General features: G+C 30.2%; 1 protein-coding gene across 2 annotated transcripts in view; it reads left to right on the top strand.

The window, feature by feature from the left end:
- LOC139481804 (uncharacterized) overlaps window positions 1–14592 on the top strand; it is a 110040-nt gene that overhangs the window by 57865 nt on the left and 37583 nt on the right. Inside the window, exon 1 of one of the 2 annotated variants that reach the window (XM_071265310.1) lies at window positions 4777–4911. The exons of the other annotated variant lie outside the window; for it this stretch is intronic. Coding sequence (XP_071121411.1) covers window positions 4851–4911 — 61 coding nt within the window. The 5' untranslated portion in view covers window positions 4777–4850. Of the gene's footprint in view, window positions 1–4776; window positions 4912–14592 lie in introns of those variants that run through there. 2 annotated transcript variants of the gene reach the window in all.

The raw sequence follows: 14592 nt of genomic DNA, 5'->3' as shown, positions 1-14592 counted from the left end.
TGTATCTAAAGTTGTCCTACGATAGTGCACCGCCCATTATCTATATTAATTCCAACGTTTTATATAAAACAACTAACGCATGAATTAACATTCATCATACTTTGAATACTGTATACTAAAAACATATTCTAGTTTAATAAGCCGGTAACCACTAAAATTACTATTAGGTATTCAGTTTCCATCCATGACACAAAATTAACGCAAAATAAAAACAAAAGTCAAAGAATAACGCTTTTATTGCTTGTTTCGTCTCAGTCATAGTGAGGCCTCAACAAGGAGCAAAAAACTACACAAATTTGACAACAATCTCTTGCACTGATTTGAGCGTTTCTCAACAGTTAATTTTCTAGTAAAAGGTATCATTATATTGATTTAATTTTTTCTCCACTGTTCTTATGAAAAAACTTTGTCATTTCTTCTCTTTTTTGCCACTTTTACAGTCGTCATAAAGATAGATTTTGTTGCAATTTTATGTGGAACATAAAATTTTAAAACAGCAAAAGTTTAATAATATAAAACAGATATTCCGTATTTTTATTAATGTTTTGGTGTATGATTAATTATATTTTTTTGTTGAAACCCCTAAGTATCCACTTTAACTTCGTGTCGTCCGGTTTAGGCCGGGGACTTAAAGTGTATGAACAAATAAACACCGAAAATTATTCCAAAATATATAAGATAATTATTCTTATATTTGGCTTGATTGAATTGTTAACATTCACAGCTACGTATGGTCAAACATTGATTTTGCTACTTTCCACTTATACATGTAATGTATCATTTTGGGATAAGAACATAGACTTGTTTACTTGGAGTCAGAATATTTTTTCGTTAAGATGACTTGTCGTCCCGTTGTCTATTACGTTAATAAATGGCATTTTATAAGACAATGTTTCAGTCTATTATAAAACAAAAGTTCTTAAACATATAAAACATGTGCTTGGCCTGATATGCCTTTAAAGATTTACCTGAACGTAAAACATCCAGTTAATCCCTCAACGTAAGACATGTAATAGCAAATGGTTTTTAATAATTGATGTACGCAACATGCAAAATTGACTAGTAGGATGACGAAATTAGTTCAATCTTAACTTAACTGGACTGGCTATTTGAACTTAGCCCGTGAACTATACTAGACTATACTGGTTAGTTGATTTAAAAGTGAAATTTATTACTTTTATTTTTAAACAATCGGCAATAGCACAAAAGAATTTTAGTGGGCGCTCTTTTTCAACCATTTTAAAAATCATTTAAACTCCGTACACATGCAATGGAATCTTGATTATAAGTTAAACAAAAAAACAAATGTTTAGTTTTGATATTACCTAAGTGTCAAGAGACAGGTCTACATCCCACTTAAATAAACTGCACCATCATATGATAGAGGATATTCACCACTTAGGGAAACCCCGTAAAATCTAAATTAACTTTCATCAATTCTAAATATAATGTGTTAGCTGATAAACACCAAGAGTTCCGTTTGACGGATTCACATGTGGTAATTGTAGCTTGATTGAGCATAAAAGGATTAATACCAAATATTAAGCATTGACTCAAATTTAAGCAAAGTTGATTCAATTAATGCTAATTGATATATGTAATACAAATCGTGTGAATCGTATGCAAGAAAAACAAATTATGATTTCAATTTAAGATAAAGAGATACACAATTCATCAAAAGTATTGCATAAAAATTAAATGTAAAAACAAGTTAAAGTGAAATTGGGAAAAACGGCAGGGTTTTAAAGAAGAATAAGTATTTTAAAAGATGACATTTTAAAGTATTTGTGTAATATATTTAACCAACTAGTATGTTTTACGAAAATCCGTACTTTTGATTAGCTCGGAACAATTAATAAACTATCCGAAATCAAATTGCGTTTCTACAGACTTCCCAACATTCATGTCAGCACGTGTTGCATGTGACGATGCCACAATAATGCAAGGACAAATAAATGAAATTTTTCTACAACTTGAATTTTCATGATTGTAGTATAACATGTATTTATCAGAATTAAATGCTTTTTTCTGTAAAAGCTTTGATCATGTTCACATGTTAGATATGAAGCATGTATGCTTATTATAAATCAATATACTAATTCGATTCAAAGAAATTTATATAAGTCAAAGATAATTACATGTGTTAATGAAAACCAGACAATGTGAACTTTTTTTTTGTTCTTGTTATGTGAATAGTGTCAAGTTTTGTCATTGGAATGATTACCATTGCTGTAATGAGTAATAAAGTAATTTGTCTGGTTCATCAGGGAACAATCGATTAATATACCAGGGATGATTCCACTATATAGTTTAGGGCCGCTTAACGGCCCTTAAATCGGCCAGCGGCCCAGAAAAATGTTTGTAAATATAAATTCCCAATTGAGGAAAATAAAACAAAAATTGGTATTTCCGGAAAAGTTTCCGTCACCGATTACGGCAACTTTAATTTTTCATAGTTTGTCGTCAAAACGTAGTAAAATCCGGATAAGAATGCTGACTATGATCGCATTTTATTAACAACGATTTAATTTAATTATGTCAACATGAGGTAAACAATTTTGGCGGCCGGATTCAATTGAAGTTAAAATGCTATGGGAAATTCGATCTCGTAAAAGTAGATCGCTCAGCAGGTTGATCAAAAATATGCTTTTTGTCAAAATGGGTGTCAAAACAGACCTCGACAAAGACTTAATTCAAATTTTGATATAACATTGATGAATTAATTTTAAAGGTAAAAGCAGATCGTCCAGCAGATCCAGTTATGAAATTTGATTAAAACTTGTTTTGTAAAGGAAATTATTTTATATTTTGCTCTTTTTTCAGCAAAAGACAAAAGTTTGATCGTTTTTGAAAATAATGTTGATGATAGACCATTCGTGAAATGAGACCCCCCTGAAATACGATGTCATCATTTTCAGGGATGATTCCACTATATAGTTTAAGTTATTTTCTATATTACATAAGATATCTATTCTATATAAGATATCTTATAAAAAATATTATTTATGATATCTTATATATTATAGAAATATTATTAAAGATATCGTATAAATCATAAGATATTTCATATGGCTCGAGGGCTGATATTGACCGAGGGCTGATAATACATGCGATATGAAAAATGACATGTTATGATCTTTTTATCATATGCTTCAACATTGGAGAAAAATAACAGATACATATATTGATCCTTTTACGTGGTTCCCAAATAGAAGTTCAAAGATTGAAAAGTTCACGGACGTCGGACCCATATTTAGTACATTCGATATCAAATCTTTCTACCATATGCCTCAACAGAGGGGAAAATATTTTTAATATGGACGTCTCGACAAACAAACAAAAAAACAACAATATACATAATGAACACTGTTTGGGGAAGTCAACCTTTTCAAAGTAACTTTCTAAATTATGTTTGAAACTTATAAAGAATGCATTTATTTAATAATTTGTTTGTTTGTTTTTTTTAATTTTTTTTATATTTTTTTTGTTATTATTTTACACAGTATACTTTTCAGTATCTAAATAATTGTTTTGTACACTATTTCGTAATGTTTTTCACTGAAAACGTAGCATTGAGGTGTATTTTCCGGAATTTGCCGAGTATCATCGGAATACCATATGATGACTTTATGGAAAGGCATGTGATAACAATCAAAGCATGTGATCAACTTTTCATATCAGCCCGCTAAACACCAATTCGAAAAATATGGAATTTACGTTAATTTAATGCTATTATCATACAGTAAAACTCATATGTTATTTAGTCTAAGTATATGATAAGATATCTTATACAAAACATATTTGTAAGATATTTCATATACTTTAAGATATCTTAAATAAATCTTATATATTATATGAGATATCTTATATATTACATGAGATATCTTATATATTACATAAGACATCTTATATATTATGAGATAATTTGAAATTCGAATAAATAGCTAAACCGCTTGCCATAGGTTTATGTTAGCTAGTACTTGTGGTATATATGTTTTTGTAATAGGCCTCGTTTACCAAAGTTACGATGATAGTGCATCATATGCAATGATATTCTCATGTATTACAACTTCCCTAGTCTGAATCCAATAATTTCTTCAATCAGTATACAGGTGAAATTAACTTAATATTCATTTTCTTTTTTTACAGGAAAATGATATTATTTCGTATTAGATTGTATGCATAAAAATATCCCAATTGGGATACAAATTCCCGAATTTGATATTCAAGGGACCCATTTGAAAACACCTGGAATCATCCCTGTATACGTTTTTTGTATTGTCTATCTCTAGTTTATATTTTATGAATGGACGTATATTCGTTAAGTGCATTTTAACTGATAGAGATCAAACGTTTAATACGTTAGTGTAAACAATTATATATAAATTAAGGAATTACAAACACATAGTGTGCAGACAACTTCAGATGTGACCTACTTGTTTATTTTTTTTTATAAACACTTTAACATGTTTAATGTAATTGGATTATATTTCTAGTTCTTATAACGTAAGTTGAAAACGGTTTTCCTAGCAGAGAAAAACATATCGAGTCTGAAAATTAAAAACAGAACTTCAGGAAAAGAACACAAAATAAAGTAAAGTTAGGATTTATTAGTACAGGAAATATATCTTAAACGTTTTTATTTGATTGACTTTTTGATTATTGGACAGTTTATTTATTTTGTTCACTATGTTTTTGTAACTGCACTGAGGAAATAGATATATTGTGATTGTTTTTTAAACTAGACTGGAATAATGCTCATACATATCATTTGATATGATATATGTGTACAGCAGTACATGTATATGTATATACAGTTTTAGGAAATCTGTCGTTTGATATATATTTTAATGGACATTACGTTCTTCATTGTATTGAACCATGTGCTACTTATCTACGGCTGCTACTCAGGTAAGAAACACAAATAAAGTATTACTGATTTGAAACTTAAAAAAATCGAAGAGAACATATAATATACATTTAACTGTCAAAACAATGGTAATTGTTCAAGCTAATCATATTTTTTTATTTGCGACTAAATACTTTCATTCAACAACTTTTGAAAGATCAATAATGTAAGCTTTAAAATAGTAAGATATGCCTAAATTTAGGTATTACCATGTTGATTTAAATTTGACACCACAGTTATTAAGATCGGTGTTGCATACCTGTGGGTTAGAAAAGGTGTTGGAATAACACTATTGCCATTTTTCATTAATTTTGAATTAGAGCATTAAAGGAGGGGGGAAAGATACCAAAGGGATAGTCAATCTCAAAGATCAAACATAACCTGACAACGCCATGGCTAAAAACGAAACAGAGAAACAGTACACAGGACACAACAACCTAAAGACTAAGCAACACGAACGCCACAAAAAACTAAGGGTGATACCAGGTGCTTTTGAAGTGTAAGCAGATCCTAGTTCACACATAACACCCGTCGTATTCCGGTAAATAGTCTATTTCGTAATGTCACATTCGTGACACAGGAAGGGGTGGTAGTTAAAACATAAGGAACATATCCGATATCATATGTGAGCCAACTCGTGATGGCGTCTGTAAAATTTAGGAAGGGATGATTTTAACTTCACCATTTGAGACTCTTGGTTTACTAGCTTCCGTTTGAGCAGCAACCCTCAATTAAGGAAATCATGATTGGAAATGCAAGCAAGGGAATATTGTATCAATTGGGAGATATATACCCCGAATGGAGACGCTGATTGCATGTTTGTACATAGAAATGGAAGGTCAAAATTGGGAAGCTAAAATCATCTCTTTTGTCGTCAAGATTTGTTTTCAACCGACAATCATTGTCAATTTCTAGATGAGAGCCAAGATATGAGGCAAAATTAACTGTATTTGTAGTATCCTTTATGTATAGTTTAATGGGATAGATTCGTTCAAGAGAGTCACCAAATTTTGAATTGTTTAGTGAAAAACATCATCTATATAGCAGAAGGTAAAGATACAGGGACATTGCATACTTGATAATTTGTAAATACATCTAAAGTATTTGTGGCGCAATTGTTTTAAGAACTCCAGTGACATTGCTATGAGTTTGAATCGGTCGTTTTAACCTACACATGATCTGATTTACCTTAACATTACAAGTAATGCCATTGACAATGATGTTACAGTGTATGTCATTTTGAATTTAATTTTGTTTAGATGTCAGAAAAAAGTAACTATAAGATCACAAATGTCATACTAATGCATACTTTGTCTAAATGGAAAGCTGTAAACTTCACTGGGCATCTTGGATCAAAATCGACTGATGTGGAATTGGAATTACTGCATAATCTCTACGTATTTTGTTACGTAAAAATATTATTTTTGTTCAGCTCAAAATTAGGCGAAATCAATTGTTTGACGAAAAGATGTGATTTTTTTTGTGTATATGGCACATTTATATGAATCATATATCAGTTAGGAACTATTACAGAGTCTTAAGATAGAACTTACTTTTTGATTATTTGAAAAACGAGGAGTTACATTGTAACGAACACTGCCTGTTGAAACATAAAAGCACCATTATGTTCGAAGAAAAGACGAACAGAGTAAAGTAGACTAATGAAATCCAACAGACTTTGCCTTATGTAGAAATGGTTGATTATACCTGTTGTTAGAGCTAGCTGAACTTCACATCACTTTTCGGTTTTTAAGTTTACTGGACTGTTGCTTCATAAACAAATCAATTGTACAAAGTCAGGAGTATGGCAGTTGAGTTTTATTCGTGCTTATTTAAAGTTTTTATAGGGCTCAATATTACAGATATCGGCAACTTATTAATGAAAGGTGACATTATAGTTCGAGAATATGCAGCATGTTCATACTGTATTTCTAATCTTTACACAGTTAATTGCATTTGTCTACAGATGGCAACGAACAATTTAAAAGGATATATAAAGAAATGAATTGACAAACTGAATAATGTAAATTACTTTCGCATTAATTATTTGTAAAACTGCAGACAAATCAATTCTAGTCAGAGAAAGCATAACATGCTGCACATTTATGACTTCTCATCACGCCATCCCTTAATAAGTTCTCGAAATCTGTCATATAAAACTCATCAATAAGTACATTTTATCCATTTATCAATGAGTCAATACGTAGGTTATTAATTTCCTGTGCAGTTTCTTGTCTAGTTTTTTTAAAATAACATTAGAATTTGCATATACCATTAGTAACAAGACACTCAATTAATAAGACATAACTTAAAAGACACGAAACAATGCAAATATATATATATATATATATATAATCAATCAAAATCGTCCAACTAAAATTTTAAGAAAAGTGATCAAAAACTACATAAATATTCCAAACATATATAATTGATACAGCAAATATCGGCAACTCTTACTATTCTCAAAGCGAATTGTTTAACAAAACTTGCAACAAAAAATAAATAAAGAAACAAATTATCCTAGACTTTATGCAAACAAAAAAGTACCAAACGATATAAATAAAGAAAACCATCCAGGCTTTAGTACAACAAAACTATGTTTACCTTCACCAAGTTAGTCATGTTGACAACATTCCGTTGATTATATAAAACAATGAATGTTCTGGTTAATTATAGAATTATCAAAGGGTTAATCATTTAACAGTATGCCTGTTTTAAATAAATAATTCATTGTTACTTTTTTCACATTACTAGGATGGATTCTACACGTTAAATTAAACATTTTCCTAGAATTAAATTATATCTTAACTGTTGAATAAATATCATGTGCAAACTATTTGTTTTCTTTAAAGTACTTAAGACGGGACATGTTATAATATCGTTGAATTAAAGGAAAATTAAAGCTGTGAACGACTATAAAAACTTCTAAAGCCAGTGTGAAACTGGGAAAGAGATAGAGAGGATTTTAAAAAAACTGCATTGTTTCGTGTTTAATTATGCTCTGTTTTAAAAGGCATTCCGAATTTGAGTTAATAAATATTTCACACCTACCCAAAACAAAATGTATTTACTCGTGTTTTAATCATCGTATTTTATGGCATTATTTTAAATTTTAAACCCTTAACCATGAACGAAAAAAGTTAATACAATTAAGACTAATATTGATCATTATATCATAATTTTACGTAAGTAATACATGTTATTTATTACGAAAAACTTACTGACTGTAATTAAAATGTTTGAACCAACAATTTCATTTGGTGTTATACTGGATTTGTAACCAACATGAAATTGATAACAACATTTATGACAACCAAGAGTTCCTATCTAATTGTGTTTTAAAAAGTTGTTTCGTCACTCAGGGTATCCCCAGCCCAGTAATCCTTTGTAAATTTGAACTTATTTATTCATTCCACTAAAGTTTAGATTAATGATCGTTGAGAGAAAAGCTGAAGATTAACGTTTCCCCGTAATGATGCCATTTAATTATAAAGATATATTACATAAACTGGTGAAGAAGTTTAAATAAACAGCTCGTTGTGAGGTCTGTGACGCTAATTTGATGATCTTAGCATACTTAATGTCCCAATTATCTAATGAATGTCAAATATTTTCGAATTATTCGGATTTTATACCGTTTGTAGGTTTGTTTCAAGTCTTAAACGATATGCTGTCGAAAGGCTTAAAGAGGTGACTTATTTCAAGGCTTTTATAAAAGCCCCGAGATAAGCTTGAATGTTCCTTTTGTATCTCTCGTTTCTTTATTTACTATTTGTAAAGCAATATATGCAAGGTTAACCTGTATAAAGTAGCTTCTTCAAACATCATTGAATACATATGTATTAAAACACAAAAGACATTTTATCAATGATCACATATGATCTTTCACGATACATTGTAGATATACGTTAAAATAGCATGATGATCATATGATGCACTTTCAACATATTTCTTAACACAGTGCACTTAAAATCTTATCACTAAAAGTATTCAATTTGCAAAATAACTGTTCACATCATTGTAAGAAGTGCATAAAGTTCGTTTCCAACATCTAAATATTTTATAAATAAAAACCTGAAGTTGTAAATATAGTCTTACAGTAATAAGATTTTATGATTTTTCAATACTTGTATGCTTGAGGATTAAGAGAAGTTTTTTAATAGGACGATTTATGCTGAAAGTAAATGAAACAGCAACCTCACAACAAACATGTAAAGAAAAACAGCTTAAGAACGACATATAGTTAATTTCAGAAATAGGAAATTCATATATTCAATACACTTATAAGCTGTTTATATACCTATATGGAGTTATTTTCTTTCAGAACGACAGGTCATTCTTTTTCAGAATCAACCCGGACGATACCATGTTTCAATGATATATATGCTCCAAGGCATAAAATAATGACCTGTGTGAGGTCATTATTTTCCTTGATAAACATGCAATCTATGATTTACTTCAAATCTTTATTCGTCTAATAGTTTTTTGTTGCCGATTTGGAAATTAATTTTTTAAAGTTCAATCGATGATAGGTGTAGAAGAAACCGTCATTGTAGTCCCGCATTTTAATTTTAGACACAAATAACGTGAAGATTTGTTAATTTATCGCTACAATAAAGAAACATTATCATATATGTCAGATGAATTTTAATGTAGACTTTCATAAAATAAATCCAGATTTAACATATTCGTGTGTAAGATTTTGAAAATCTTATTGAGTCAAACTGAATAGGTTGCTTGCTTAACGTCCAGTGGTAAATATTTCATGCATGTTCAGAACGATACACACTGAATAGGAAATCATACTGTGACCTACATGTATTTATATTCGTCATCGTGTCAGTTCTTAACTTTTTAAAATTTATGTATACCTTTTCCTCTATCAAATGATCAACTAATAAGATAATCTTATATTCTATTGAATAACATTAACGTAACTCACGAAAGGGTCAGGTGCGGAGAGTATATAATTATAATTATCTTTTAATAAAATGTATTGCTATTCAAAAGACAATCTTTCTGAATTTTTCATTTTATTCAAGTAAAATTGTTAAAAAAATAACAACTTTTCCGCGATAGAAATAACATAACAAATAGAGAGAAAAAAATACCCCTTCCCCCTTTTCCATAAGCTAAGTGGTACAATAAAGTACTTACAATGTGTCTTGTATTTGTCATACACCGTTATCGGATGGCAACAATACATTTGTGTCTTACTTCATGCAGTTAAAGTAATATTTTTATTGGCTATGGATAATAATTTTTAAAAGGTTTATATCTAAATTATTTAGTGAGTGTTATTTCACATTCTAAATGAGCCGCAGGGCGTATTAAAACCTGAACACATTAGAAAGGAATATCCCACTTTAGTGTTGTCGGTAAAATAGGATACTAAATTTTACAATCTTTATAAAATTAATATTTTTTTCACGGTATATAAGTCTGGTCGGTCTTTCATTTGATCAATCCTGACACCCCTTGGTGTGTTCTACGACAAGAAAAACCTTAAAATATGCATTATCTATAACATAAATCGTACCGAAAATAAAATATGTTCGATTGATTTTGCATAATACTTAAACATGGTTTTATAAAAGCCAACGTCCTTTTTGTACATATATCTAACATTTGAGTAGAAAATCAGAGATCTATAAAATATATTTTATATTAGAGTGTCAAATTTACAAAAAAAAATACATTCTCCTGACCAATAAGTCTAGTGTTAGCGACGATATTGGTTCAAAGGTAATTTGATAGGTGCATGCTACTTTCTTTTATTAACTAAGTTAGCACATTATTGCCAAACATGACTGTTTATTAAAATTACATATTTTCTGTAATGGGCCTGTTTTTCTGTAATGGCCCTGTTTTTTTTTTTCTGTAATGGCCCTGGTTTGTTTTTTTGTAATGGGCCTGTTTTTCTGTAATGGCCCTCTATTGATGCCTAAATTGTCTATATTAATCCCAGTTAGGGTTTTTAGTAAAGTTAATAAAATTAAGTTGTAAAGAGTGAGGAAAGACGTTTTTGTATTTTATTTAATTTAGTAAACATCAACAAACATTAAAGAAAACTATAAAATGATCACTGTTCAACCTGTTTTTCAACACATAACTTCTTTCACCTTAATATAGTGGATATTTGGTATATTTTAAACTTCATCATGGTGAAGTACAATTTTTTTTCAAACTAAACTGTCAATAAAAGAGTTAGAGTGGCAGCAACACCTACACTTTTGTTCAGTTGGTTGATAAATGTTTTAAGAAATGGGTGTTTTTATAATGGCTCTGTTGTATGCCCAAGGTCTGTAATAAGGGTCGAGGAAGTTTGTAATGGACCGAGGCAACGCCATTATTACTGACCGAGGACATATAACAGGGCCAAAAGCCTCATTTATACTATAGCAACTGATGGTTAAATCCTACTGATAATATTACTGATACGTTAAATGGCAATACAAACTAATTAACTGTCAATTATTCGTACAAGCAGTTTTCTGGCAGTGGGCACCAATTAAAATATTTCTATGTTATTATTTTTTTAAATTTAATTCTAATAAAAGATACAGAAATACTAGTATATGATGCAATAATTTTAAAGCATATATGTTTCATGAGAATCCTTACTTTTGATAGGATGACAACAATCGCAAGGCATTCTAATATAAAATTGTATTTCTAAATGACATCACGTGTTTTTCATGACAAGTTCACAGCAATTTTGCACCTTTAATAGAAAACTTGTTTTTGTGCTGTTATGAATCACAATTAATGACTATACCCAGTACATTTTTAAGTCCCGTCATAATTGCATGCATTTGATCATTTTAACAACACTCGCCGTTATCTTGGTGATATTTTTTTTTTAATTTTATTTGTGTACATAAATAAGATTGTTCGGCACTGTTTTACATTTGTCATTTCTGGGACTTTTATAGCTGACTATGCGGTATTAGCTTTGCTCATTGATAAAGGTCGTATTGTGAACTATAGTTTGTAATTTGGTATCTAGTTAATAGCTGTTCCATTGAAAAGAACACCACATCTTCTCGTATGAAAACAAATAAAACAAATTGCGATAATGTGTAGTTTTATGGTTGCAACACTAAGTATTTATAAGAATTGAATGATTATTATTATAGCACAGAATAGAAAAGATGTTAAACTGCGCAAATTTGTAGACTGCTTACATCTTAATAAAATTGCAAAAAGAACCATCTTTTTTCTTTTGAAAACAACATAAATATTCTGTTTTAAACATGTAGATGAAATTGAAGTTTCTATCTGCTATTCCAATTGACAGACTTAATTCATATTGTGTTAATGTTATACCAATAGCTCATTTCAAACGCAAGCCAGATAAGCATGATAGAATAACTAATACGGGTCTTTAAATAGAATCATTAAATTTCCTGCTGTTTCTAAAGTAATTGCTTTGATTTAACGCAAAACAGGACGACGACACCAATTGAACTTCTGTGTAAATACTTATTTGAATGATACTGTTTGCTCGTAAGGTAAACAGGATATTAGAGTGACAAAACGAGTAAGCTAATTGAATAGCTATTATATATTGTGTGTACATCGGTATTTTTATTGTAAAAACAGCTGATTACGAGATGAAAAGAGATCTTTAATGACCTACGATAGTGAACAGTCCCTCATTTATATTGATTTGAACGTTTTCTATAGAATACATAACGCATGACTTAACATTCATCAGACTTTGAATATTGTTTAATATAAATATACTATAGTTATATTCTCCCCCACTACGTTAGTCCGAATATAAAGTAATTGTATTCTATGGCCTTAACAAAGAACAAACAACATAATTTAGGTGTGCTACTAGCTATAGCCTTTTTAATTCTATACAATACATCACTGAAAAAACAATAATATCATAATTCCATATACAAATTCACATGAGATCATCCGTGAATACACGTGTCTTCTTTAGGCTATCGCGAGAGTCGATGGTCAGAAAGGTGTCCGCACGGGTTTTAAGTGCAGATAAATGATCACGTGTCATGAATATTCATAAACGTACGACGAACTAAATTGTATTTCAACAATCCGTGAAGCACTTAAATTACTATTTGTTATTCGAATTCCATTTAAAGGCAAACTTAAAAAAAAAGTTTATATATTGACATCTTCGTGTGAAACATTTTGTTACCTTGACAACAGGTGCAGTTTTAATGGAAAGAGACCAGACGGGCATTCTAACACATAGATCAAAAATAAACTGACAACGCTATGGCAAAAAGTCACACATAAAGCCAAAGATATTGTTTAGGTTTTCCACTAATAATCCAACATTCAGTGGTATGAAAAAAACTGTTCGTCATAGAGTCAGAATAGTTTGCCCTTTTAAGATGACAATCATCCTATGGACTATTATCTTGATAAACAACATGTTCCTAATCCGTACTTCAGCAGTTTATATTATACAATGTTCCTTATAAAACACATATTGCCTTGATATGACTTATTATCTTACATCCTATACATTTCTAGGAATATGATAGGTTAAAAGCGTCCGCGTGGATACCGTGTATATTTCATATTAGGTTAGTAGGGAGGCGGAGCTTATTTCATACACGGTTAGTAGTGGTGTTACGTCTCTTTATATTCCATATTAGGTAAGAAGGGAGGCGGGGCTTATTTCATACACGGTTAGTAGTGGTGTTGCGTTATTTATAAAAACAAAACGCTACTGAGATAAATCTTAAAGGTTTCAACAGACGAAGAAATTTATGATTTTAACCTAACAAGTCGTTACTTTTTGCATCTGATTTTATATGGATCAGAATGGAAGTAGTTTCTCAATGCTAATAGTTGATAGGTCACTAGTCTAAATTTTACACGTTAAGATAGTCGGTAATATAAATTCGTTACATACTGTGCTAGTGACGTAATACGGTATATATGGGTCTGTAAATTCCATATGGGGATTCGAGCTTCGCTCTCATACCATATAGAATTTACTAACCCTATGTATACCTTATTAGGTCACTAGCACACTATGTTACTTATAGTATTTGCAACCTGACTTTACACGTCCAAGAAATTCATCAATGTTAGACACGTCTGATAAAAGAGTATTCAATAATCGATGTAAGTTCAATATAAACATGGTTAATTAACTAGTTGGGTGAGGTAAATTATTGGTTTGACTTGATTGGTTACTTGGGCATAATCATAACCACAGTTTCAGAGTTTTTTATGTTGTGTCTAGTGTACTATTATTTGTCTGTTTGTCTATTTCTTTTTTATTCATTGCGTTGTCAAATTATTTGACCTATAAGTTTAAATGTCGTTCTGGTATATTTTACCCCTCTAAAGTACTAGATTGAACTACTGAGCTTGATTTGAATGTGTTTTAATTATCTCTTTTTCTTTGAAATTTATCACGTTTATTTTTCAACAATCAACAATAACACAAACATTTTTTAAGTTGGGGCTCTTTTTCAACCATTTACATTCTTTAATCCCCATGCATATGCAATGGAATCTTAATAAGTTAAACAAAAACAAATGTCTTCGTTTGGTCTTACAAATGTTTAGTTTTGATCTAACGTAAGTGTCAAGAGACAGGTCTACATCCCACTTAAATAAACTGCACCATCATATGGTAGAGAATCTTCATCACTTAGGGAAACCCCGTAAAATCTAAATTAAAT

This window comes from Mytilus edulis, chromosome 7, assembly GCF_963676685.1.
Source record: "Mytilus edulis chromosome 7, xbMytEdul2.2, whole genome shotgun sequence".
Lineage (NCBI taxonomy): Eukaryota > Metazoa > Mollusca > Bivalvia > Mytilida > Mytilidae > Mytilus > Mytilus edulis.
Note: the sequence above shows the minus strand (reverse complement) of the source record. Positions and strands in the feature narration are given on the sequence as shown.